Source organism: Salmo trutta, chromosome 12, assembly GCF_901001165.1.
Source record: "Salmo trutta chromosome 12, fSalTru1.1, whole genome shotgun sequence".
Lineage (NCBI taxonomy): Eukaryota > Metazoa > Chordata > Actinopteri > Salmoniformes > Salmonidae > Salmo > Salmo trutta.
The window spans coordinates 63,166,310-63,193,445 of record NC_042968.1 but is presented as its reverse complement, the minus strand read 5'-3'; the positions used below and the strand labels follow the sequence as shown (position 1 = coordinate 63,193,445).

The window sequence follows — 27,136 nt, the reverse complement described above, 5'->3', positions numbered from 1 at the left end:
CTGAACTCTTCAGTAAGGCCATTCTACTGACAATGTTTGTCAATGGAGATTGCATGACTGTGTGCTCGATTTTATACACCTGTCAGCAACAGGTGTGGCTGAAATAGACAAATCATGTTAATTAGAAGGTGTGTCCACATTTGTATATATAGTGTATCTACAGGTAACTGCAAAAATGAAGTAAATGAGAGATTCAAAGTATATTGAAAGCTAGTGCTTCCTCACAGGTGTGGATCCTGACTTAATTAAGCAATTAACATCCTATCATGCTTCGGGTCATGTATAAAAATGTCCAGTTGGTCATTATTTTGGCTACCATGGCTAGAAGACAAGATCTCAGTGACTTTGAAAGACGGGTCTCAAAGGAGCATAGGGTGTTTTAAAGGGTGTCTCACCAGATCGCAACCCAATTAAGCACTTATGGAAGTCTCAGCAGCGGTGTCTGAGACAGCGTTTTCCTCCATCAAGAAAACACCAAAACAGGTCCACTAAGCCAGTTTACATAAACAGAGAATAAAATGGTTTCTAATCCTTGATTTCATTTAAAACCATTAAAAAGTCCCATTCATATAAAGAGCAGTCAATCAACACCACTCTTGTGCAATGTCTGCTTCTTGGACAATCCCTCAATACACTATCTTGTGACTACCACATAGCAGCCATCAATACATGTATTGACAGGATAACAGCTTGAGTTTGTTATGAGTTCCCCGACATCATTAAGCGTTTTCTCATTCCAGAGTTATGACAATCCCATCGTGTTGAGAGCTCTAAATCCGGCTGAGAATATCACAGTGAGATGAAACCACAATGGATGGTCTCGCTAGACTGTCACTGTTCATTTGCCATCTCCCAAGCTGGGCTCAGAGGAAGAGATAATCGATTCATTGTTTGAATAGGCCAGAAATGTGACACGTCACTGCCTATGCAAATGTGGGGTCTGAAACCTGACGCTTCAAGTCAATTCTGCTTAGAGAGTGGAAAACGGAGAGCAGGGAGATGGGGCTTTTGGCATTATAAGTCACGGGACCCTACGGCGTTAACGGAGCGCTTTGTACACCAAAATGACAGTCGGATCCAGGCCAGAACCGCTCAAACACCTAAGAATATGCTAGTTAACAGGGTGACACTGATGGCAGCCGGTGGCTCTGTTACATAGAGAAAGGCCTGGAATGTTTGCACGCATCTCAGTGAGAAAAGCAGATTCTAGAATCTACAGTAAACATTCTGAGTTGGACTGGTGCTGCCTTGGGTCTGGTGGATGTAATCTAACTCTGGTCTGGCTTGACTGATCTGGCTTGACTGATCTGGCTTGACTGATCCTGGGATTCCAATGATGACAATGATGATGACGACGTATTGGTTGGAACACACTGTGGCATGGCCTGTTGGAAGAGTTCCATGGTGGTGTAATCACTTTGAAAGGCCAACGGGTGGCACTGGTGGGCCACAGTACTGACGAAGACAGGGTCCGTCTGTCTCCTGTCTGTGGGCAAAGATGTAATGGTGTCAGAAGTTGGATCTTGAGCTCTGTCTGTGGCTATGGTTGACAGAGAAGGCCCTTGGCTCTCCTCATGGTCTGTGTTGAGGTGTAGACATGAGTCCGCATTGCGATGGAGGTTGCCAACGGGAGACATTTCTTCTCTCCCGTCGACAATGTGTAGACTGTTGGAGTCCCCCTCCTCTTCCTTCAACATCTGTCGGTTGATGAGCTCCAGGAGTTCCTATGAGAATCAATCCATTTTATTGTCCCGGAGGCGGAAGAAAACAGACAGCAACAGGGCATGATCTGAGACATGCTATAAAAATGCTATGAAACTCTCCTGCATCATTATAACATTTTCTTACCAGATCACAGACCCCATCTATTTTCTGGATGGCATTGCTGTTACTTGGATTGGGGATATTCGGCCAAAGTAGTTTCTTTGCTCTGAAAATACAACACGTTGACATGTAATTAGTTCCATCACTTGAATTTCACTGGACAACAGTTAAGAACAAAGCAAAACTAATAGATATAAATACACCTTTGACCTAAAAACATGACAACTGTACCTTTTTAACAACTGAGAGCCGAGATGAACCACCAGGAAGAGTAAAGTTACTCCAACAATGGCCCCTGCTATCACACCACTCACAGTCAGGGATGCTGGGGAGGGAAAGAAGACAGTACCGGTCTGCCATTCAAAATGTGGGATATCAGAGATGTTAATTGCAATATAACCATTGGTGATAGATCAACAAGCAAACCTTCAGGTTTGGTTTCAAAGTATGCAGCTGAGCTTCTCACTCCCATTCCTGCACCAGTGAAGGCAGACAACTGGACCCGGTACACAGTACTGCTCTGTAGGTCTACCAACTCATAGCTGGTTGAACCAGCATCCACAGTGATGTCTGTTGCAGCGAGAACACCAATAGTTAAAGTCAGTGACACATCAGAATGAGAAGTAGTAACCCCACAATCATCATTTTAAGGAAGTTAACGCTTAAACAACGGTTCTCGTTTTAAACTCTAGCCTTTTGCGAACTAGACGTGGTGGTAAGAATATCTGTTAGTGTGCAGGAAGACTTAACTTCTAAAAAAAGAAGTGTACATATTAGTCACAAACTATAAAACATTCTACGTGTGACGTGGAGAAGTCGCTCACACTGTTCTTTATGCTGCTCACATTCTACTGTATGAATACTCATTCACTGCACGCCTCTTGGGCCAACGTCAACTTGGCGCCTGTTTGTGAACATCCAAATAAACAATACAACAATTCATCTTACTTGGTTCAGCATCTGTCCAGTCCTGCAGCCTCTCTGTGTAATGGAGGAAGTAGCCCAGCAGGAAACCTCTGTTGTCCTCCTCGGGGACAGCCGTCCACTCCAGCACCATGGAACTCTGGCTAACATTACTGCTGCTGATGTTCCCTGGGGCACTGATGGGGGCTAAGAGGAAAAGACACTGAATCTTATCGCAATGCATTGATGACTAATTGGTTGGGTTGGTTGATTTAGACATACAGGTGCTAAGGTGTAATGCACTTATACTGCAACCAGCTTGTAAGTATATGAAGTGGCTCCCTGTGTCTGCGCCCATGGTATGTGTTTGTGTGACGATGAGATGCCACTTGTATTCTACTCTAGCACTGGTTTCATCTAGTACAACCCCAAGGAGATGTTAAGTGTGGCCTTAATATCAGTTTAATTTTAGACTCACATCCTTCAGTGAAGAAGGCCTGGATGCTCCCATAGGTGCTCTCGCTGTTGTTGATGAACTTCAGGTTGCAGGGCTCTTTATGTGGCCTTGTGTGCAGAGTGAAGGTGTACTTCTTATACAGCTCTAATGGCTCTATAATTCATACAGCAACAAGAGTGGTTTTAAAATGGGGGAAACATCTTTCATCAGGACGCACTGGTGTTAGGCGAGCTTATATCTGTTAAACATATGCAATGTGTAGTTCTGGTTATAATAATATACTGTATCTGAATATGTGAATCCACTGTTGTTTTCATGTTAACACGGGAGAGAGGTATGTACCCTACCCTCCAAGTGTATGACTTCATAGTTGTTCTCATCCTCATAGAAGGACTTGTAAGCAGCTCTCTCTCCTCTCCTCCACCACTCCACTGAGAAGCAGGAGTAGGTTTTGATCAGGTCATCCACCCAGGAGACAGTGAAGGATGTGTTGCCATTGAATGTCACATTCAGCTTCCCATATAAGTCTGTAGAGACAAACCAAACAACACATCAAGGTCCTTTCTCCTGCATCTGAGATATCTTTGAGATGTCCCACTTCAACAGGCTGATTTCAAACACTGTTAAAATAGAAAGACTCAAAATCCCATCATTGTGCCATGAAACCATGAAAAGTAGTGCACCTAAGCTGAGATATGGTGTTTCATCATCAAGCGCTATGAAAAACTAGCTCTCATGAGAAGCGCCACAAGAAAGGAAGACCCAAACTATTAGAGATACCAATCTTATAAATTGCAGCACAAATAAATGCTTCACAGAGTTCAAGTAACAGACACATCTTAACACCAACTGTTCAGAGGAGACTGCTTGAATCAGGCCTCATGGTCGAATTGCTGCAAAGAAACCACTACTAAAGGATACCAATAAGAAGAAAAGACTTGCTTGGCCCAAGAAACACGTGCAATCGACATTAGACCTGGTGGAAATCTGTCCTTTGGTCTGATGAGTCCAAATTTTTCATTTTAAATTCCAACCACCGTATCTTTGTGAGACGCAGAGTAGGTGAACGGATAATGTCAGCATGTGTGGTTCTCACCGTGAAGCATGGAGGAGGAGGTGTGATCGTGTGGGGGTGCTTTGCTGGTGACACTGTGATTTATTTCGAATTCAAGGCACACTTCACCAGCATGGCTACCACAGCATTCTGCAGTGATACGCCATCACATCTGGTTTGCGCTTAGTGGGACTACCATTTGTTTTCAACAGGACAATGACCCAACACACCTCCAGGCTGTGTAAGGGCTATTTGACAAAGAGGGAGAGTGATGGAGTGCTACATCAGATAACCTGGCATCCACAATCACCCAAACTCAACCCAATTGAGATGGTTTAGGATGAGTTGGACCGCAGAGTGAAGGAAAAGCAGCCAACAAGTGCTCAGCATATGTGGGAATTCCTCATTAGAGACAGTTTCATCATAGCGCTTGATGGTTTTTGCAACTGCACTTTCAAAGTTCTTGAAATGTTCTGCATTGAATGACCTTCATGTCTTAAAGTAATGATGGACTGTCGTTTCTCTTTGCTTATTTGAGCTGTTCTTGCCATAATATGGACGTTGTGTTTTACCAAATAGGGCTATGTTCTGTATACCAACCCTACCTTGTTACAACACAACTGATTGGCTCAAATGCATTAAGGAAGAAATTCCACAAATTAACTTTTAACAAAGCACACCTGTTAATTAAAATGCATTCCAGGTGATTACGTCATGAAGCTGGTTGAGAGAATGCCAAGAGTGTGCAAAGCTATCATCAAGGCAAAGGGTAGCTACTTTGAAGAATCTCAAATATAAAATATATTTTGATTTGTTTAACACTTTTTTGGCTACTACATGATTCCATATGTGTTATTTAATAGTTTTGATGTCTTCACTATTATTCTACAATGTAGAAAATAATAAAAATAAAGAAAAACCCTTGAATGAGTAGGTGTGTCCAAACATTTGACTGGTACTGTATTTGGAGACTTAAGTGCCAAAAATAAATACATTTTGGGGGGCGACTATCTATTGTTCCATGTAGTGAATCTGTTCAATGCGTTTGTATGGGCTAGTAGCAATAACGGCAAATACAATTTTTTTATCAACATTTTTTGGGGATACTTCAAGGAGACTTAAAATTCTAAATCAAGTTACAAAATGATCCTTAGTATGACCTTCAGTTCCATGTAGCTTAGTAGAACCTCCCCCGTTTTTTTTTTGAGAGAGTCTTGTGAAAACCATTGTTGGTGTTTCAGTGCATGTAAAAGCCAATATCAAAACACAAATGGCAGACTGTGTCTCTCTTATACAATCAAGTGGTTTTCAAATGCCAATTCTTTATACTCTAAATGTTGATTGATGATGATTTTCAGACAATACAATTGACCATTTTGGTCCCGCTTTAAATGATGTTCAGCTTATTAAGGCTTCATTAAGCCTTCATAAGCAGTACGTTAAATGTATTACAAAGCACCTATAACCATATGTCATGCTTTAGGGCTCATAAATGTGGCATGACTGTGACATAATCACCAATGCCATATGTGACATAACCTACTATATCGAATATGATATAAACATGTGCTTTATAACGGGTGGCATGTTGTGCTGAAGGATGGCATACATTCTAAAGTGATGTCATGTTCGTCACATAACACCTCATCTTGTTCCCAGACACTTCTGCCCCAAATGGTCTGGTGGACCAACACATTAAACTAGGCCTTCATTAGTTAAAACCTCTTGCATCTAGACGTTCCGCTAGCGGAACACCTCGCCAAATATCCAATGGAAGAACGTGGCGCGAAATACAAATACCTCAAAAATGCAATAATTTCAATTTTTCAACCATACGACTATTTTACACCATTTGAAAGATAAGACTCTCGTTAATCCAACCACATTGTCCGATTTCAAAAAGGCTTTACAGCGAAAGCAAAACATTAGATTATGTTAGGTGAGTACCCAGCCAAAAATAATCACACAGCCATTTTCAAAGCAAACATATATGTCACAAAAACCCAAAACACAGCTAAATGCAGCACTAACCTTTGATGATCTTCATCAGATGACACTCCTAGGACATTATGTTGTACAATACATGCATGTTTTGTTCAATCAAGTTCATATTTATATCAAAAAACAGCTTTTTACATTAGCATGTGATGTTCAGAACTAGCATTCCCACCCAAAACTTCCGGTGAATTTACTAAATTACTCATCATAAACGTTGACAAAATACATAACAATTATTTTAAGAATTATAGATACAGAACTCCTTTATGCAATCGCTATGTCAGATTTTAAAATAGCTTTTCGGCGAAAGCACATTTTGCAATATTCTGAGTAGATAGCTCAGCCATCACAGGCTAGCTATTCAGACACCCGCCAACTTCGGGGCTCACTAAACTTAGAATTACTACTAGAAAAATTGTATTACCTTTGCTGTTCTTCATCAGAATGCACTCCCAGGACTGCTACTTCCACAACAAATGTTGTTTTTGTTACAAATAATCCATAGTTATGTGCAAATATCCCCGTTTTGTTCGTGCGTTCAGGTCACTATCCAAAGGGTAACGCGCGAGTGCATTTCCAGACAAAACAAATCCAAATGTTCCATTACCGTACTTAGAAGCATGTCAAACGCTGTTTAAAATAAATTTTTATGCTATTTTTCTCATAAAATAGCGATAATATTCCAACCGGACAATGCTGTATTCATTCAAAAAGGAAGAGAAAAAATGGCGAGGTCTCGTGAATGCGCATCTCCAGTTTCTATGTCACCAGGCAGTCCACTGACAAACTGTGCTGCTGTTATCTGCCCAGAGACAGGAGACGCCTCAATCCGCTTTCTGAAGGCTTTAGAGAGCAAATGGAAGCCTTAGAAAGTGTCACGTAACAGCTCAGATACTGTAGTTTCGATAGACAAGCAACAGAAGGACTACAAATTCGCAGAAAGGTCACTTCCTGCTTGGAATCTTCTCAGGTTTTTGCCTGCCATATGAGTTCTGTTATACTCGCAGACACCATTCAAACAGTTTTAGAGTGTTTTCTATCCAAATCTACTAATAATATGCATATTCTTGTTATATTCTTGTTTCTGGGCAAGAGTAGTAACCAGTTTAAATCGGGTACGTTTTTTATCCAGCCGTGAAAATACTGCCCCCTATCCCAGACAGGTTAAGGTTAGGTTTAAAATACATTTTAATAAGAAGATAAGGGTTTAGCCATTCTCTGGTCACTCCCACTAAGGTCAACTCTGAATGGTTGATGTTCCAGGCTTATATGTGCAATGTGTGCAAAAGTCTGGGGACGACGTTACACCAAGAAACAGTTACTTTAATGAAAGCCCCCAACCTAATGAAATTGAATGTGTCTTCTGGAACCAAGTTACATGTTCGTCAGTACACAAACATGCACACAACAAAATCAAATCAAACTTTGTCGCATGCATTGAATACAAGAGTAGACTTCACTGTGAAATGCTTACTTACAAGCCCTTAACCAACAGTGCAGTTCAAGAAGAATTAAGAAAATATTTACCAAATAAACTAAAGTAAAAAAAAAAGCTAAAATAATAGTATAATAAAAAGTAACAACAATACAATAACGAGGCTATATACAGGGGGTACCGGTACTGAGTCAGTGTGCGGGATACAGGTTAGTTGAGGTAATTTGTACATGTTGGTAGAGGTGAAGTGACTATGCATAGATAATAAACAGTGAGTAGCAGCAGTGTACAAAACAAATGGAGGGGGGGGGGGTGTCAATGTAATAGTCCGGTGGCCATTTGATTAATTGTTCAGCAGTCTTATGGCTTGGGGGTAGAAGCTGTTAAGGAGCCTTTTGGTCCTAGAATTGGCACTCCGGTACCACTTTCCGTGTGGTAGCAGATTAAACAGTCTATGACTTGGATGCCTGGAGTCTGACAGTTTTATGGGCTCTCCTCTGACACCGCCTATTTTATAGGTCCTGGAATACAGGAAGCTTGGCCCCAGTGATGTACTGGGCTGTGTGGTGCAGCTGTAGAACTTTTTGAGGATCTGAGGACCCACGCCAAAAATGTTCAGTCACCTGAGGGGGAAAAGGTTTTGTCGTGTCCTCTTCACAACTGTCTTGGTGTGTTTGGACCATGATAGTTCGTTGGGGATGTGGACACCAAGGAACTTGAAACTCTCGACCCGCTCCACTACAGTCCTGTTTGGCCTGCCTTTACCTGTAGTCCACGATCAGCTCCTTTGTCTTGCTCACATTGAGTGAGAGGTTGTTGTCCTGGCACCACACTGCCAGTTCTCTGACCTCCTCCCTATAGGCTGTCTCATCGTTGTCGGTGATCAGGCCTACCACTGTTGTGTCGTCAGCAAACTTAATGATGGTGTTGGAGTCGTGTTCGGCCATGCAGTCGTGGGTGAACAGGGAGTACAGGAGGTGATTAAGTACACACCCCTGAGGGTCCCCAGTGTTGAGGATCAGCGTGGGAGACGTGTTGTTGCCTACCCTTACCACCTGGGGGCGGCCCGTCAGGAAGTCCAGGATGCAGTTGCAGAGAGAGGTGTTTAGTCCCAGGGTCCTTAGCTTAGTGATGAGCTTCGTGGGCACTATGGTGTTGAACGCTGAGCTGTAGTCAATGAACAGCATTCTCACATAGGTGTTCCGAGATTGCATCATCTGTGGATTTGTTGGGGCGATATGTGAATTGGAGTGGATCTAGGGTATCCAGGAGGATGCTGTTGATGTGAGCTTTCAAAGCACTTCATGTTTACCGACGTGAGTGCTACGGGGCAGTAATCATTTAGGCAGGTTACCTTCGCTTCCTTGGGCACAGGGACTATGGTGGTCTGCTTGAAACATGTAGATATTACAGACTCAGTCAGGGAGAGGTTGAAAATGTCAGTGAAGACACTTGCCAGTTGGTCTGCGCATGCTCGGAGTACACGTCCTGGTAATCCGTCTGGCCCCGCGGCTTTGTGAATGTTAACCTGTTTAAAGGTCTTGCTCACATCGGCTACCGAGAGCGTTATCACATAGTCATCCAAAACAGTCGGTGCTCTCGTGCTTCAGTGTTGCTTGCCTCGAAGCAAGCATAAAAAGGCATTTAGCTCGTCTGGTAGACTCGCGTCACTGGGCAACTCGCATCTGGGTTTCCCTTTGTAGTCCATAATAGTTTTCAAGCCCTACCAAATCCGAAGAGCATCAGAGCCGGTGTAGTAGGATTCAAACTTAATCCTGTAGTGATGCTTTGCTTGTTTAATGGTTCGTCTGAGGGCATAGCGGGATTTCTTATAAGTGTCCGGATTAGTGTCCCACTCCTTGAAAGCGGCAGCTCCAGCCTTTAGTTCGATGCGGATGTTGCCTGTAATCCATGTCTTCTGGTTGGGATATGTAAGTACGGTCACTTTGGGGACGACGTCGTCGATGCACTTATTGATGAAGCCAATGACTGATATGGTATACTCCTCAATGCCATTGGATGAGTCCCAGAACATATTCCAGGCTGTGCTTGCAAAACAGTCCTGTAGCGTAGCATCCGTGTCATCTGACCACTTCCGTATTGAGCGAGTCACTGGTACTTCCTGCTTTAGTTTTAAATTGTAAGCAGGAATCAGGAGGATAGAATTCTGGTCAGATTTGCCAAATGGAGGGTGGGGGAGAGATTTGTATGCATCTCTGTGTGTGGAGTAAAGGTGGTCTAGAGTTTTTTTTCCTCTGGTTGCACATGTGACATGCTGGTAAAAATTTAGTAAAACTGATTTAACTTTGCCTGCATTAAAGTCCCCAGCCATTAGGAGTGCCGCTTCTGGATGAGCATTTTCTTGTTTGCTTATAGTTGGTTGAGTGCAGTCTTAGTGCCAGCATCGGTATGTGGTGGTAAATAGACAGCTACGAATAATATAGATGAGAACTATCTTGGTAGATAGTGTGATCTACAGTTTATCATAAGGTGCTCTACCTCAAGAGAGCAATACCTCGAGACTTCTTTAATATTAGACATTGCGCACCAGCTGTTATTGACAAAAAGACACACACCTCCACCCCTCGTCTTAACAGACGTAGCATCTCTGTTCTGCCGGTGCATGGAAAATCCAGCCAGTTCTATATTATCCGTGTTGTTGTTCAGCCACGACTCAGTGAAACATAAGATATTACAGTTCTTAATGTCCCATTGGTAGGATAATCGTAGGTCATCCATTTTATTTTCCAAGGATTGCATGTTAGCAAGTAGAACGGAAGACAGTGGGAGTTTACTCACTCGCCTACGGATTCTCCGAAGGCAGCCCGATCTGCGTCCTCCTTTCCTCCATCTTTTCTTGACGCAAGTGACAGGGATATGGGCCTGTTCCCAGGAGAGCAGTATATCCTTCTTCCAGTTCTTCCAGTTTGTGGTGAGTAATCGCTCTTCTGATGTCCAGAAGTCATTTTCGGTCATAATAGACGGTAGCAGCAACATTATGTACAAAATAAGTAAAGAAAATAAGTTATAAACAACACAAAAAAACTAACTAAATTGGACAATTGGTCAGGAACATGTAAAACGTCAGCCATCCTCTTCGGTGCCATCTTAGACAAGATGAGTCTTACAGCGTGGTGCTGGGCCCAGTCAGGTCTTTGACAAATCTACCCACTCCCCCACTGAAAGATCAGCCACAAAATGTTGTCACCATTGTAACAGGTTGTAATCAAGCCCTGGTCTCCAGCATGGGAACAGAAGAGGAATACCTGGTGCGGTAGACTCAGGTTGGACTACTCCAAATCATCTTGGTTCTGACACACACACACACACACACACACACAAACACAAGCTTTGCAGGTTCATCTACCCATTTAAATACCGCTCACATCCTACAGTAACCTTCATAAATCAGCAGAACGTTAATAACCTATTTACTGACACTTTATGTAGTGTCCTGTAATACTTAGTTTGAAGTGAGACACCTTCGGTCATTCATAACATATCCATAAAGACTCTATATCGCATGACGCAGTGCGACGTATCTCCTTCACAGAGTTGATCAGGCTGTTGATTGTGGCCTGTGGAATGTTGTACCACTCCTCTTTAATGGCTGTGCGAAGTTGCTGGATATTGGCGGCAACTGGAACATGTTGGAATTGTGTACAGATCCTTGCAACATGGGGCTGTGCATTATCATGCTGAAACATGACGTGATGGATGAATGGCAAAACAATGGGCCTCAGGATCTCGTCACAGTATCTCTGCGCTTTCAAATTGCCATCGATAAAATGTAATTGTGTTCGTTGTCCGTAGCTTATGCCTGGCCAAAATTCTTACCTCACCGCCACCATGGGGACTCTGTTCACAACACTGGCGTCTTCAAACCGCTCACCCACATGATGTAATCTGCCCGGTACAGTTGAAACCGAGATTCAGCCGTGAAGAGCACACTTCTCCAGCATGCCAGTGGCCATCAAAAGTGAGCATTTGCCCACTGAAGTCATCTACAACGCCAAACTGCAGTCAGGTCAAATCAAATTTTATTTGTCACATGCACCGAATACAACAGGTGTAGACCTTACCGTGAAATGCTTACTTACAAGCCCTTAAATAACAATGCAGTTTTAAGAAAATATTTACTAAATAAGCTAAAGTAAAAAAAGTTGCACAATAAAATAACAATAGCGAGCTGACCAAATTATGAAAAACAAGCATTGTAATTTTGAATTCCGTAAAGTGAGTGTGAAAGAGGTGAACAAATGATTGTTTATCAACAATGACAAGCCATTGGGGTCTGACAACTTGGATGGAAAATTACTGAGGATATATCGGATGATATTTCCACTCCTATTTGCCATATTTTCAATTTAAGCCTCCTAGAAAGTGTGTGCCCCAGGTTTGGAGGGAAGCAAAAGTCATTCCGCTACCTAAGGCCCCTTTACTGGCTCAAATAGCCAACCAATTAGCCTGCTACCAACCCTTAGTAAACTTTGGGGTAAAATTGTTTTTGACCAGATACAATGCTATTTTACCATAAACAAATTCACAACAAACTTTCAGCATGCTTATACGGAAGAACATTCAACAAGCACAGCACTTACACAAATAGACTGATGATTGGCTGAGAGAAATTGATGATTAAAATATTGTGGGGGCTATTTTGTTTGACTTCAGTGCAGCTTTTGACATTATAGTCTGCTGCTTGAAAAACGTATGTGTTATGGCTTTACACCCCCTGCTATATTGTGGATAAAGAGTTACCTGTCTAACAGAACACAGAGGGCGTTCTTTAATGGAAGCCTCTTCAACATAATCCAGGTTGAATCAGGAATTCCCCAGGGCAGCTGTCTAGGCCCCTTAATTTTTTCAATCTTTACTAATGACATGCCACTGGCTTTGAGTAAGGCCAGTGTGTCTATGTATGCAGATGACTTAACACTATACACGTCAGCTACTACAGCGACTGAACTGACCAACACTTAACAAAGAGCTGCAGTTAGTTTCAGAATGGGTGGAAAGGAATAAGTTAGTCCTAAATATTTCTAAAACTAAAAGCATTGTATTTGGGACAAATCATTCACTAAGCCTTAAACATAAACATTGTAAGAAATAATGGGGAACTTGAGCAAGTTTAGGTGACTAAACTGCTTGGAGTAACACTGGATTGTAAACTGTCATGGTCAAAACATATTGATACAACAGTAGCTAAGATGGGGAGAAGTCTGTCCATAATAAAGCGCTGCTCTACATTCTTAACAACACTATCAACAAGGCAGGTCCTACAGGCCCTAGTTTTGTCACACCTGGACTACTGTTCAGTCGTGTGGTTAGGTGCCACAAAAAGGGACTTAGGAAAAAGAGGTCTCTTCACAGTCCCCAAGTCCAGAACAGACTATGGGAGGCACACAGTACTACATAAAGCCATGACCACATGAAACTCTATTCCACATCAAGTAACTGATGCAAGCAGTTACATTCGATTTAAAAAACAGTTACAAACGCACCTTATATAACAGTGGAGACTGTGAAGCAACACAAACCAGGCACAGACACATGCATACACACGATAACATAATCACTGTACACACACATGGATTTTGTACTGTAGATATGTGGTAGTGGTGGAGTAGGGGCCTGAGGGCACACAGTGTGTTGTGAAAGTATTGTTATGTTTTTAAAATTGTATAAACTGTCTTAATTTTGCCGGACCCCAGGAAGAGTAGCTGCTGCCTTGGAATATGGAATACATATAGACTTAGAGCAATAACTATTCTGGGTGCTACAGTAAAAGTATTGTAGGGAATACTCAGTAGGGTCCGTAGAATGTATATATGGTGTCATTTCATGGGGCTCTAAATAATACGTGTTGCTGGCCTTTTACTCCACCCATTTCATTGGAGGCCGAATCACATCACATGTGCGCTTACTACACTAGTCATCCCCTGATGTGGTTTAAGCATTGTTGTGAACACATAAAATCCTATTTTGTTTTATGTAGTGTTTATGAAGGCTTTATGAAATCTTTTTAAGCTGCACGCCATTTAAAGTGGGATCAAAATGGGTCAAGAAGACACTGGGAATTGAATACCTTTCCTAGGGCACTAATTATAGGCTACAGTTGCCAGGCCCATTGTGAAATGATAAATGATGTTACATTCAGAATGTTTAGGGCTATGTAAGTTATAGCAGGGATAACATGAGGTAACATGTATAAAGTAGGCCTTTATGTGAGAAGATTGATGTGAACTCAGGTCTCCTGCTTATCAAAACAGTCCCTTAGTCTACTCAGCCAGTCTGCAGGACTAAACTGTTGTGCTGAACCACTCTTGTTACATTCAGCACATGGGGGACCCAATTCAGACTTGAGATAAGTAGACTTAGCATGGACTCAATAAAACATGGACTTAAGTCAAAACATGTTTAAGTCCATGTTAAATCAACTCAAATCTCAAGTCTGAATAGGAATTCGACACACTCAACCACACAGCAACTTACCGTGTGAGGAATTTGGGCCCCCACATCAGAAGACAAATGTTTAGATTATTAAAGGCCAAATGTGAACTTCAAACACTGTGCTGCCCTACTGTTTAGAATTCCCCCAGTCTGGGAAATGGATTTGGAGGGAGTGCACTCAAGTCAGGTGTGCCATCTAGAAAACTCTATGGTCAAGTATTAAAAACAAGCAAGTTTGTGGGCGCCACCACTGTATTCAGGTCACACCAAACGCTCAGGTAAAACCCACCTAAACAATCCAAGAAAGTATGTGGCAATGACAACAGAAAAGGAATTCACTCAACTAGACTCCCATTTACAGTATTTGGATTCAAAACACCATAATACAAAACACCATGTTTAGGAGCTTTGGAGAGAAGAAATGACACCAAAAGAGAAGGGTTCTAATTATGCACTAAACAGGACTCGAAACACCATAATAGTGTTTTCAACCTTTTACGGGTTAGTCTGTTGCAAGGTGTTGCACAACTCTTGATTGAGTGGTGTTACAACATACCATGTCATGGTTCAGAACACCTTTGGATGAATGTTTAAGTACATCTTAATAAATATGTGTCATAACCCCTTACACCCATGCGTTTCAAAACTCCAACAAAGTTAAGGTTTCGTCTCAACGTTGGGGTGCAGCTCAGTTGCCTCTAGTTTTAATGTTACAAAACACATAATTTTAACAGTGTACTGTTAGGCAGGAGGAGAGCAACTAGTAATTCATTTCTGATGCAAAAACTGAATTTAACTAATAATACTTCTCAGGTCAAAATAGTTAAGAAATCCTAACATGGCCAGAGTGTATGATCCCGATATTGGAGGATAACGGTAGATAGCTATTTCTACCTTTGTCGTCCAGTGGTGGTATAGTCCTCTGTGCTGCAGGTGAAGTCCCAGCCGTGTTGAAGGCTGTGATGGTGAGGTGGTAGGCTGAGTGAGACAGGGCCAGTCTGAGTAGGGTCCTGCTGGTGTTGAAGGCCTCAATGGGGTCCTCTCCTGAGGCCTTCCCCACTGTCACACTGTAGCCCTCCGCTAAGTCACTGGCTGCAAACTGAAACGAAAATTGTAGGTGCATGGTTACAGGCCTAACCATAGCTTTATACAACATGTGTTACGTATAGTGTAGTGCAATAAACTATTGTATTACTTTATACCTACAGCTGTCGTAGGTATTATGTTTATGAATCGTGCAGGTTAACTAACAAATGTAGTATTTTGACATTGTATAAGTTACCTTCCATTTTATGATCACTAATCTACTTCCTTTGGTTTGTGGAAAATCTTCTACCATCTCAATGACAGGCTTATCAGTAAGTTCTAAAAAAGATTAAATGAAATGGACATGTTGCTTATCTGATGTTGAACGTCAGTAGATCAGTAGAGAATTGATTGACTATTTTGGTAAGACCATTGAAGATTTCTAAATTGCAGCTTTAGGTAAAAGGTAAACTTACCAGGTGGAACAGTGAAATTCTTGCTCCAGGGGCACTGGGTACATTTGTCGTTGGCCACACACTGTATTTGCACCACATAGGACAGTGAGGAGTTAAGATTACCCAGAGTGCACCTATTGCTATCCTTGGATTGCACTGGTGGCTATAGAGAACACAAATGAGAGGTTAGGTCAGTATACCCTGAGAGAAAAAAAAGGTCTAAAGTTGTATATTCTACATGGTCTTCTCCAGTCTTGGACAACTAGGTTTGGTTTCCCGGACACAGATTAGGCCTAATCCTGGACTGAAATTAACTTTCAATGAAGATTCTCCAATGACTAGGCTTAATCTGTGTTCAGGATTAGTTTTATTTTGTGACCGGGGAACTGGCCCCAAGAGTTTCACTATTCATGCCAGTTTGTCTCAAGTCTATTTTATAACTGCCAAAATAAAGGAAACACCAACATAAAGTGTCTTAATAGGGCATTGGGCCACCACGAGCCACCAGATCAGCTTCAATGCGCCTTGGCATAGATTCTATTAGTCTGTGGAACTCAATTGGAGGGATGCGACACCATTCTTCCATGAGAAATTCCATAATTTGGTGTTTTGTTGATGGTGGTGGAAAATGCTGTCTCAGGCGCCCATAAGGGTTCAATTGGGTTTCGATCTGGTGACTGAGACACACACACACATGCTTGAATGATTGTTGAACAATTGATTCCCATTCAAAATCCTATTTTTACTAATCCTAACCTAACCCGTATCTCTAATTCTAGCCCTAACTCTTAACCCTAACTGTAACTCTAAACCTAACCCCTAAGCCTAAAATAGCCTTTTTCCTTTTGGGGACTGGCGAAATGTCCCGCTTGTCCAAATTGTCATTGTTTTATTATCCTTGTGATGACTTCTGGTCCCCACAAGGGTAGTAAAACCAAAAGCGCGCACACACACACATCCTTTAAACCCCCTATGGCCCTTTGAGGTCCCCTTTTCAAAGTCTTCTTCTAGCCATGGTAGCCAAAGTAATGGGCAACTGGGATATTTTTATACATGACTCAAAGCATGATGGGATGTTAATTGCTTAATAAACTCAGGAACCACAACTGTGTGGAAGCACCTGCCCATTTACTCAAGTGTTTACTTTATTTTGGCAGTTACCTGCATGTCTATATGAGCTACATGCAGCCAGTACCTTTCAGATCTGACTTTTAAAGCCCACCTCTTTCCATGATTGGCTCTTCAGGTCCTTGTATCTCACAGAGTACAGCACAATATATTTATTCTCCTCCTTCCTCCAGGAGGCCTGGATATCCAGCTGTCTTGAATGGCGATTTAAGTCGACCTTAGATGGGGGGCCGCATCGAACTGCAATGTTAAGACAACATAGACTATGTGATAAAGTATCATTGTTATACTATATTTTGATTCAACAATATATAAATAGGACTGGTCACATCTTATGCTTGCGGTAAACCCATAGGCTATCCTTCTGTCACATAATGGAAGGGAATAGATGCATAGATGATTAACATAAACATACCTAATTGTTGAGGTGAACCTCTGAAAACGTTCTTTGTGCAGCTCTTCGGATCACTCTCGTCAAACACATAAGCCGTCATGTTGCGCTTTTTTGACAGATTAAAAGTCTGAGATGTCCTTGATATGTTTGCATACATTTTGCAAGAGTGAATCATTTTCCTGTGAAGAATATCAAAATTGAATAGGATTTAGTATTTTATTTCAATAAAGTATTTAAGTATGTTTTGCTATTTTGTCTAGTCTACAGTGCAAACAATCTGTCTACCGTAGTCTAAATGCAAACAATCAAATGACACAATACAACCATAGAGAGACATTAAATTACTGTGCTATTGAATTCTGTTGATACAACTTACTGTTCTATAATGAGTGTGTATCTGTGTGTTTGGTAGACAATGTGCTTTCTAGGTGTCCATACACATTCCCAGCCATTCCTACTTAAGCCCAGAGGTACAAAGCAAACTAATTCACGGACTCCCTCTGAAAAGAAAGGTTCAAAAGAGCAACTAGATTATCACAACAAAGATTTATCAACCCTCACAACTGCATCTGAACAAAATCTTAGTCGTTGGAATGGTTCTGTCATTACCTTGGGATGTGACACAGTGTCCATAATATGAAGAGATATTCTTGGACCCACAGGACACTGAAATGTACAGTATTGTCAATACATCGTGTATCAAAAGATTTAATGATGTGACACCATAAATAAACAGAACAGATAACAGATACAATGTCAAAATATAAATTACACATTTCCCAAGTCCCTGTAAGGGGAATTTTTATGTTTGTGCTATTCTTATAACTAATAATATTCGTATAACTAATTACTGTGTTCTATTCATGTGCTGTTCTATAAACCAATTTCTGTGTTCATGCAAGTGGCTGACTGTACAAATCACACCCTTCAGTTGCTGCAATTTGGCAGTACGCCCAGACCTTATTTTGAGAACAAACTGAAGATATCTCAGTTTCAAGATCTTGGCTTCGAGAGGAGAAACATCGTGAGGTGTTGGTCTGTCAAATGTTATGAAACAGTATTGGTCGATCACATGAATAGAACAAACCGTTAATGATCAATTCATTATGCTAAATAAGGCAAATATAACTCCTGTGTATAGCTGTATATAAGACACTTGTTGGGACTGCCCTGGCAGAGATTTCTGACAGACGTGTACTATGGTGCATTGAGTTGGTTGGAACCTCTCCAGCGCACTGACAAATAAATTATGATTCATTTAAGATTGACTTTGAGTGTCCCTGTGTAAGAATTTCCATGACAACTTTAGATACTAGGTACACTGTATACGGTGGTGCTATAACTACTTTGTACAAAGGAAACAGTGTTACCGTAACAGCACTACCATATAAATTGTGTTGTGCTTTTACCATAGCCTCCAGACAACACTTACAGGAACATGAGTCCACACCCATGTCCTTTGGGTGCCTACTCTAATGCCTACAATAAAATCAGCTTTGTTGCAGAAATCATGCAAGAGGGTGATGGGTCAACTAAAACTAGTGTTGGGTAAGCTACTTTCAAATCATAGTTTATCAAACTAACTCAGCAAAAAAAGAAATGTCCTCTCACTGTCAACTGCGATTATTTTCAGCAAACTTAACGTGTAAATATTTGTATGAACATAACAAGATTCAACAACTGAGACATAAACTGAACAAGTTCCACAGACATGTGACTAACAGAAATGGAATAATGTGTCCCTGAACAAAGGGGGGTCAAAATCAAAAGTAACAGTCAGTATTTGGTGTGGCCACTAGCTGCATTAAGTACTGCAGTGCATCTCCTCCTCATGGACTGCACCAGATTTTCCAGTTCTTGCTGTGAGATGTTACCCCACTCTTCCACCAAGGCACCTGCAAGTTTCCAGACATTTCTGGGGGGAATGGCCCTAGCCCTCACCCGCCGATCCAACATGTCCCAGACGTGCTCAATGGGATTGAGATCCGGGCTCTTCGCTGGCCATGGCAGAACACTGACATTCCTGTCTTGCAGGAAATCACGCACAGAACGAGCAGTATGACTTGTCATGCTGGAGGGTCATGTCAGGATGAGCCTGCAGGAAGGGTACCACATGAGGGAGGAGGATGTCTTTCCTGTAACACACAGCGTTGAGATTGCCTGCAATAACAACAAGCTCAGTCCGATGATGCTGTGACACACCGCCCCAGACCATGACGGACCCTCCACCTCCAAATCGATCCCGCTCCAGAGTACAGGCCTCGGTGTAACGCTCTTTCCTTCGATGACAAACGCAAATCTGACCATCACCCCTGGTGAGACAAAACCATGAAACGTCAGTGAAGAGCACCTTTTGCCAGTCGTCTGGTTCAGCAACCGTGGGTTTGTGCCGATAGGCGACGTTGTTGCCGGTGATGTCTGGTGAGGACCTGCCTTACAACAGGTCTACAAGCCCTCAGTCCAGCCTCTCTCAGCCTATTGTGGAAAGTCTGAGCACTGATGGAGGGATTGTGCGTTCCTGGTGTAACTCTGGCAGTTGTTGTTGCCATGCTGTACCTGTCCCACAGGTGTGATGTTCGGATGTGCCGATCCTGTGCAAGTGTTGTTACACGTGCTCTGCCACTGCGAGAACGATCAGCTGTCCGTCCTGTCTCCCTGTAGCACTGTCTTAGGCGTCTCACAGTACGGACATTGCAATTTATTGCCCAAGCCACATCTGCAGTCCTCATGCCTCCTTGCAGCATGCCAAAGGCATGTTCACGCAGATGAGCAGGGACGTTGGGCGTCTTTATTTTGGTGTTTTTCAGAGTGAGTAGAAAGGCCTCTTTAGTGTCCTAAGTTTTCATAACTGTGACCGTAATTGCCTACCGTCTGTAAGCTGTTAGTGTCTTAACGACCATTCCACAGGTACATGTTCATTAATTGTTATGGTTCATTGAACAAGCATGGGAAACAGTGTTTAAACCCTTTACAATGAAGATCTGTGAAGTTATTTGGATTTTTACAAATTATCTTTGAAAGACAGGGTCCTGAAAAAGGGACGTTTCTTTTTTTTGCTGAGTTCACTAATTACTTCAAACTAGAAGAAGTTAAGCTACACTAAAGCTACCCTTAAGATAAATATAGTTTACTTAACTAAAGTTACTTTGAAATAGTAGTTCGCTACTTCGGGAAAAATTATAATATCTAAATCTACAATGTCATAGAATACAAATTGCAAGAACAGATCACTCTGGGGTCAAGTGTTAACTAAGTATGTCATTTGCCTATTAATAAAGACAAAAACTATGTTTCAAGTGAGAATTCAGCAGGTCTGATGCCGAAAAACTCATATTTTCTTTCTCTTTTTGCAAAATAGGAATAGGTAGTTCCAGTAGTTAGCTACACCGCTACCTGTCAAAAGAAGTAATTAACTACTGAAAACACTGCCAAGATTTTAATTTAGTTCAACTACCACCAAGCTACTGCAAAATGCATTATAGTTCACTACTCCCCAAAACTGAGCAAAACACATTTCTTACTTTAGTGAGCATATATATATATATATATATATGTGTGTGTGTATACACATATAGACATACACACATATATATACATATATATATATATATATATATATGCTCACTATGTGCAGTATATATGCATGCTTTTGCATTTATGTTTTGTTTTTAACAGTGTTTTGTCTGGAAACCATTATTTAAGAATAGAGCAAACATACCTGGAGAAACTTGGAGAGGGGAAGAGAGTGTGGTAAAATATTCAAAGAGAACACCTAAAGAAAGGGACAGCAGTAACCAAGACAGCAGTAACAGATAATCGAAGATCGTCATCATTCCTGGGACACCTGATTACTCAAAATAAGATATACTGAGTGGAGGAGTACAGAATGAGAAAATAGTTAAAAAGACGTAAACTGCAACTACCTCATTGACATACAGTAGATAGGGGAATGGAGAATGAGATACACCATGTGCTGGAAATGTAGATTTCTTAGATGTAGTCTTTAGACTTTTATAGAATTAATGGAGATTTTTAAATTTTCAGTAAAATTTTCTAACACAAAATGAGAAGAAAAGTACTTACCAAAGAGGAAGTAGGGCAGAGGTTTGTGCAGGAAATGCATTGTTGGTCTTTGTGTCTCATAGAATAGAGCTCCAAGTCACAGCATCAAATTCATAGCCATAATTTATGTCTGCCTGATTTTGTGTCTGATAGCCAAGAAGTTCTGTGTGGTTTTGAAGTGGCTTCATGAACAGTAGCTAGTTATTGATGTATGCTCACCACCCACACATGCAAGCCCACAGATGAGTTGACTTGTCTTTTCTATTCAGAACAAATTACTGATGTGAACTGAGTGTTACTCAGACAAAGAAAAACATAATACCCCAAGTTTCAGCTATTTCAGGATTTCTAACAAGTTCTCTCTGCTTTCAAGGAATTGTATTCGCAATTCTCTGAAAAACAACAAATACCCACTAATAACACAACACTGTGCGTCACAGCTTTGCACAGACCTTTGCAGGGGCAAGTGCTTAAAGTGAACAAAAACATGTTTAACTCAAATTGCTTACAGTCATAATTATCTACTGCTCACTTAGCCAAATGTCAACACACACATATATACACATATATATATTTTAGCATAGGCTTTTTTTTCTGAAAAAAGCATCCCACTCTAAGCTACCTAGCCTATAGCTTCGACGCAACTCATTCTGGGAGTCTTTTGGGACATTGGGCTGATGCGGGAGTCCCAATGTCAGCCTAATGTCCCAACGGACTCCCAGAATGTGTTGCATTGAAGCTACCTAGCTAGCTTACTGCTCGTAGAGAGGGAAAATACGGGAGGGCTATCAGCTGATCATAGCGAATGTAAATGATGGAAATCAGCCAACTAGTTAGCTAGCTAACTGCTAGCTAGGCTTTTGTAACAATTTAACTCTTTACCTGTGATTGGAGTTTGGTCTGCTGCAACGTATGGGCTATATGCCCACTTAAAAACAGTCGAATTTAACCCTTCCCTGACTTTGAGAGACGACCATAAAGTAGCCAACTAAGACTAGGCGTCCGTAGATTCCGCTTGTGCTTCTGCTTAGTTTATTAATAATGCTACGAATCTGAAAGGGCACTTTTCTCCTAGGTGGGCAAAAGGGCAGGTGCTCAGTCACTCCTAGAGCGCTCTCTGTGCACGTGCCTGCTGTGCGTGGTAAAACTATCCTTCTGTGCCCCAACAAATGGTGAATTTCAATTGTCTAAGTGGAGAGGGTACAGGAAAGAGCACCTTCCTATGAAACACAGACTCAACTGACTCTTCAGCCAGCCTTTTTCAGGATTTTCAAGATCATTGTCTTAGTGTTTTAATAGTTGACAAATTAACACACACACACACACACACACACACACACACACACACACACACACACACACACACACACACACACAGTATATATATTTACACTCACACACATTTGTTTTACTATCCTTGTGGGGACCAAACAATTGATTCCCATTCAAAGTCCTATTTTCCCTATCCCTAAGCCTAACCCTAACGCTTAACCTAACCGTAACCAACCTTAACCCCAAACCCCTAACCCTGACTCCTAACCCCGAACCCATAACCCTAAGTCTAACCCTAACCGTAACCCTAACCCCTAAGCCTAAAATTGACTTTTTCCTTGTGGGGACCGGTGAAATGTCCCCACTTGTCCAAATTTTCCTTGTTTTTTCTGCTCATTAGAAAATGTGTTGATGATGTACCCCAATAACCCAACCAAAATTCCTGGATGAATGGAGATATCCGTACCATGCTTAGAACCCGTACTGCAGCAGAACAAACTAAGATGAATCTGTGGCCCGCAACACATACAAGGCAAGCAGGTACGAGCTGCGGAAATCCATTCGGGATGCAAAAAGACAATACATACTCAAACTTGAATTGATGTTTGAAAACTCAGTCTTGCGATGCATGTGGCAAAAGACTAAAGAATATCTCGGACTACAAAGGAAAATCCAGCTGTGTGGTGCCCACCGAAGCCTCCCTCCCAGACAAGATTAACACATTTTATTCATGCTTCGAGGCAGACAATACCAAGCCATCCAGGAAGACTCTCGCTTCCCCGGACGACCAGGTGCTTTCGCTCTCCGAGGCTGACGTAACACATCGGGACAAGAGGAACACCTATGTGAGAGTGCTGTTCTTTGACTACTGTTCAGCATTCAACACTGTTGTTCCCTCCAAGCTCGACACCAAGCTCAGAACCCTGGACACCTCCATCTGCAACTGGATCATTGAGTTCCTGACGGGCCGGCCCCAGGGATAATATTTGTATTTGTATTTATTAGGGATCCCCATTAGCTGCTGCCAAGCGGTTCAAACATATTAAAGCACTTACATTACATATAAAACAGTGCATCATATAACATTAACATTGTTACACCACGGCATATCTACAACACAAAATGTTTAAAACCACAATACAACAATATCCCAATGTATGTGCATACATGTGTCTGTACCTTTGTTTGTGTCTCTTCACAGTTCCCGTTGTTCCATAAGGTGTATTTTTATCAGTTTAAAAAAAAATCTGATTCAACTGCTTGCATCAGTTACCTGATGTGGAATAGAGTTCCATGTAGTCATGGCTCTATGTAGTACTGTGCGCCTCCCATAGTCTGTTCTGGACTTGGGGACTGTGAAGAGACCTCTGGTAGGCATGTCTTGTGGGGTATGCATGGGTGTCCGAGCTGTGTGCAAGTATTTTAAACAGACATTTCTGTACATTCAGCTTGTCAACACCTCTTACAAAAACAAGTAGTGATGAAGTCAATCTCTCTTCCACTTTGAGCCATGAGAGATTGACATGCATGTCATTAATGCGTAGAGGTGGATAAGAGAATCACCAGAAGCAAGAGCGACATCATTGAAATATACAGAGAAAGGAGTTGGCTCGAGAATTGAACCCTGTAGCACCCCCATAGGGGTGCTACAACTGGCCCTCTGATTTGACGCACTGATCTCTGTCTGAGAAGTAGTTGGTGAACCAGGTGAGGCAGTCACTTGAGAAGCCAAGGCTATTGAGTCTGCCGATAAGAATGCGGGGATTGACAGAATCGAAAGCCTTTGCCAGGTCGATGAAGACTGCTGTGGCGGTTATAATATCGTTTAGGACCTTGAGCGTGGCTGAGGTGCACCCATGACCAGCTCAGAAACCAGATTGAATAGTGGAGAAGGTACAGTGGGTACGGTGGGGATGACCGTGGCAGCTTTCCAATCTTTAGGGATCTCAGACGATACCAAAGAGAGGTTGAACGAGCTAGTAATAGGACAAGCTAGTAACTTGATTCCAGTTAGTTGAGAAGGGCTGATATATTATCACTTTCATACTTTCCTTTAGTAAGTCTTCTTCTAACTAAACCGTGGTTTCATATAAGAGGAGATCACATACTCTGATAAGGTTCTGAGAAAACCGACACAGAAATGTCCCTGTTTAGTGTGCTCTACTCTCTTCATTGTAAACTCAAAACTGCTGCATTTGCTGACATGGGAGAAATAAAGAAGTCAGTCATTGTACAGTAATTCAGATTTTTGTTACTGTATCTGATGTTCATTGTCGATTGGTGGCAGAAGTTGCCCCGAAAGCATCTTTTTGAATAATGTAATTATACTCATTTTGGGTTGGATCTAGATTGTTGCATTTAGAGGCACGTCTCACAGTGTTGTAGTTGCGGGTTAACGCAAGTAAACACAGTTTTTCCGCTTTTTGTTTGCCAAACAGTTTACCCACCTTTTGCAGAAAAATGCATTGAAAGTATAGGTAGAGTTACTTTTTCCACCATGACCGGCGATCGGAGTTTACCCACCTATTTTTTTTACTACTGCATCACTGAGTGGCCTATGAAAATGTCTAGGGTTAATTTTGAACACCTCTTAATTTTGAACCCCCTGTCTAACAATGGTGGTCCCTGAACAGCATACGGAAGAGAGGACCCTCGCTGAGTTACTCATTGAAACTAAACTAATTTCTAAACTGATGTGTGCTAAATTAGCAAAAGTGTGTGTGTTTGTGAAATTCCCCACCCAAATACTCTACTTATCAACCTGGAAATAAGTGTCATGTGTGGGTGATTAAAAGATCCAGTAGCAAGATCAGTGGGTTGTTGTTCTACCTTTAGAAACTGCTTGTCTTTCTTGAGAACAGGATATAACCTTCTGAAGAGTAATAACAGCTCACTTTGAAGTGTACACCATAATGCCAATGCTTTTAAGAGAGCATAGTAATCTTCACCCATCTTATTGATGATGGAACCTGTGATGGGACTTATGAAATCTTCCTAATAACTGTAGTTAGTTAGTAATTGCATTTTTTTTGTTCAATTGTGGAGAGAGTATGATTAAACTGTAAACCCAATGTGTGATTCAAAATGGAGGGAACATGGTAAGACAATAAGATTCCAAAATACATTTGCTTCTCTGGCTAATGAGGAAAGCGAAAAAAATGAATAAAATGTGAGGTCTTATGTTATGCATATGAGGATTTACTGATCATCTTTAGGAGATTACTGTAAAATCAACACTCATAACTCAAAGACTATTAATACAACTAAAAAGAGGCCTGAATAGTATACAATATTTTTCAATCTTACAGTTCATTTAGCAAATGTACTAAACTCTAATTATTGTCAGATTTTGAACATAAAATTAGAAAGCAAAAATAAGTTGTTCATATATGGGTCTACATAGAAGAGAACTAAGGCAAAACTGTGAAATAAGTTAATACAGTGCATTTGGAAAGTATTCAGACCCCTTGACCTTTTCCACATTTTGTTACGTTACAGCTTTATTCTAAAATGTATTAAATTGTTTTTTCCCCCTCAATCTACACACAATACCCCATAATGACGAAGCAAAAACAGTTTAAAAAAAAAAATGTTTTCATATTTAAAAAAATAAAAATAAATGAAATCACATTTACATAAGCATTCAGACCCTTTCTTTACTCAGTACTTTGTTGAAGAACCTTTGGCAGCGATTATAGCATTGAGTCTTCTCGGGTATGACGCTACAAGCTTGGCATACCTGTATCTGGGGAGTTTCTCCCATTTTTCTCTGCAGATCCTCTCGAGCTGCACAGCTGTTTTCAGATCTCTCCAGAGATGTTCGATCGAGTTAAAGTCTGGGGTCTGGCTGGGCCACTCAAGGACATTCAGAAACTTGTCCCAAAGCCACTCCTGCCTTTGTCTTGGATGGGTGCTTAGAGTTGTTGTCCTGTTGGAAGGTGAACCTTCGTCGCAGTCTGAGGACCTGACTAGTCTCCCAGTGCCTGCCGCTGAAAAACATCCCCACAGCATGATGCTGTCACCACCATGTTTCACTTTAGGGATGGTGCCAGGTTTCCTCCAGACATGATGCTTGGCATTCAGGCCAAAGAGTTCAATCTAGGTTTCATCAGAAAAGAGAATCTTGTTTCTCATGGTTGGAGAGTCCTTTAGGTGGCTTTTGGCAAACTCCAAGCGGGCTGTCATGTGCATTTTACTGAGGATGGCTTCCGTCTGGCCATTCTACCATAAAAGCCTGATTGGTAGAGTGCTGTAGAGATGGTTGTCCTTCTGGAAGGTTCTCCCATCTCCACAGAGGAACTCTGGAGCTCTGTCAGAGTGACCATTGGGTTCTTGGTCACCTCCCCAATCAAGGCCCTTCTCCCCCGATTGCTCAGTTTGGCCGGGCGGTGGTTCCAAACTTCTTCCATTTAAGAATGATGGAGCCCACTGTTCTTGGGGACCTTCAATGCTGCAGAAATTATTTGGATACCCTTTCCCAGATCTGTGCCTTGACACAATCCTGTCTCGGAATTGTCTATGGACAATTCCTTCAACCTCATGGCTTGGTTTTTGCTCTAACATGCACTGTCAACTGTGGGACATTATATAGACAGGTGTGTGCCTTTCCAAATAATGTCCAATCAATTGAATTACCACTGGTGGACTCCAATAAAGTTGCAGAAACATCTAAAGG

General features: G+C 41.6%; 1 protein-coding gene across 3 annotated transcripts; it reads right to left on the bottom strand.

Annotated features, from left to right (window-relative positions):
- Positions 1-185: 185 nt before the first annotated feature.
- Positions 186-21,864, bottom strand: LOC115203967 (interleukin-6 receptor subunit beta-like). Of its 3 annotated transcripts, none has more exons than XM_029769101.1 (16): positions 21,211-21,864; positions 20,846-20,899; positions 17,737-17,793; positions 17,504-17,627; positions 17,149-17,306; positions 16,828-16,973; positions 15,627-15,768; positions 15,407-15,489; positions 15,019-15,223; positions 3,532-3,711; positions 3,206-3,337; positions 2,773-2,934; positions 2,251-2,394; positions 2,056-2,149; positions 1,849-1,930; positions 186-1,724 (listed from the first exon to the last, which is right to left on the bottom strand). In XM_029769101.1, the coding sequence occupies exons 1-16, from the start codon at positions 21,248-21,250 to the stop codon at positions 1,269-1,271; spliced, it is 2,259 nt and encodes a 752-aa protein (XP_029624961.1). In that variant the 5' UTR covers positions 21,251-21,864; the 3' UTR covers positions 186-1,268. The 3 variants fall into 3 exon arrangements, with proteins under 3 accessions (XP_029624961.1, XP_029624962.1, XP_029624960.1); XM_029769102.1 differs by having other exon boundaries at positions 20,846-20,854; XM_029769100.1 differs by having other exon boundaries at positions 20,846-21,296.
- Positions 21,865-27,136: the final 5,272 nt, after the last annotated feature.

Bases quoted from the DNA above. Each gene is read 5' to 3' on its own strand.
- LOC115203967 (XM_029769100.1), bottom strand. From the start codon at position 20,960: ATGATGACGATCTTCGATTATCTGTTACTGCTGTCTTGGTTACTGCTG. The intron at 3,712-15,018 runs GTAGAAATAGCT...TTGTCTCTACAG, and splicing joins ACCACCACTGGACGACAAAG to ACTTATATGGGAAGCTGAAT. The intron at 2,395-2,772 runs GTAAGATGAATT...TCGCTGCAACAG, and splicing joins CTGGACAGATGCTGAACCAA to ACATCACTGTGGATGCTGGT.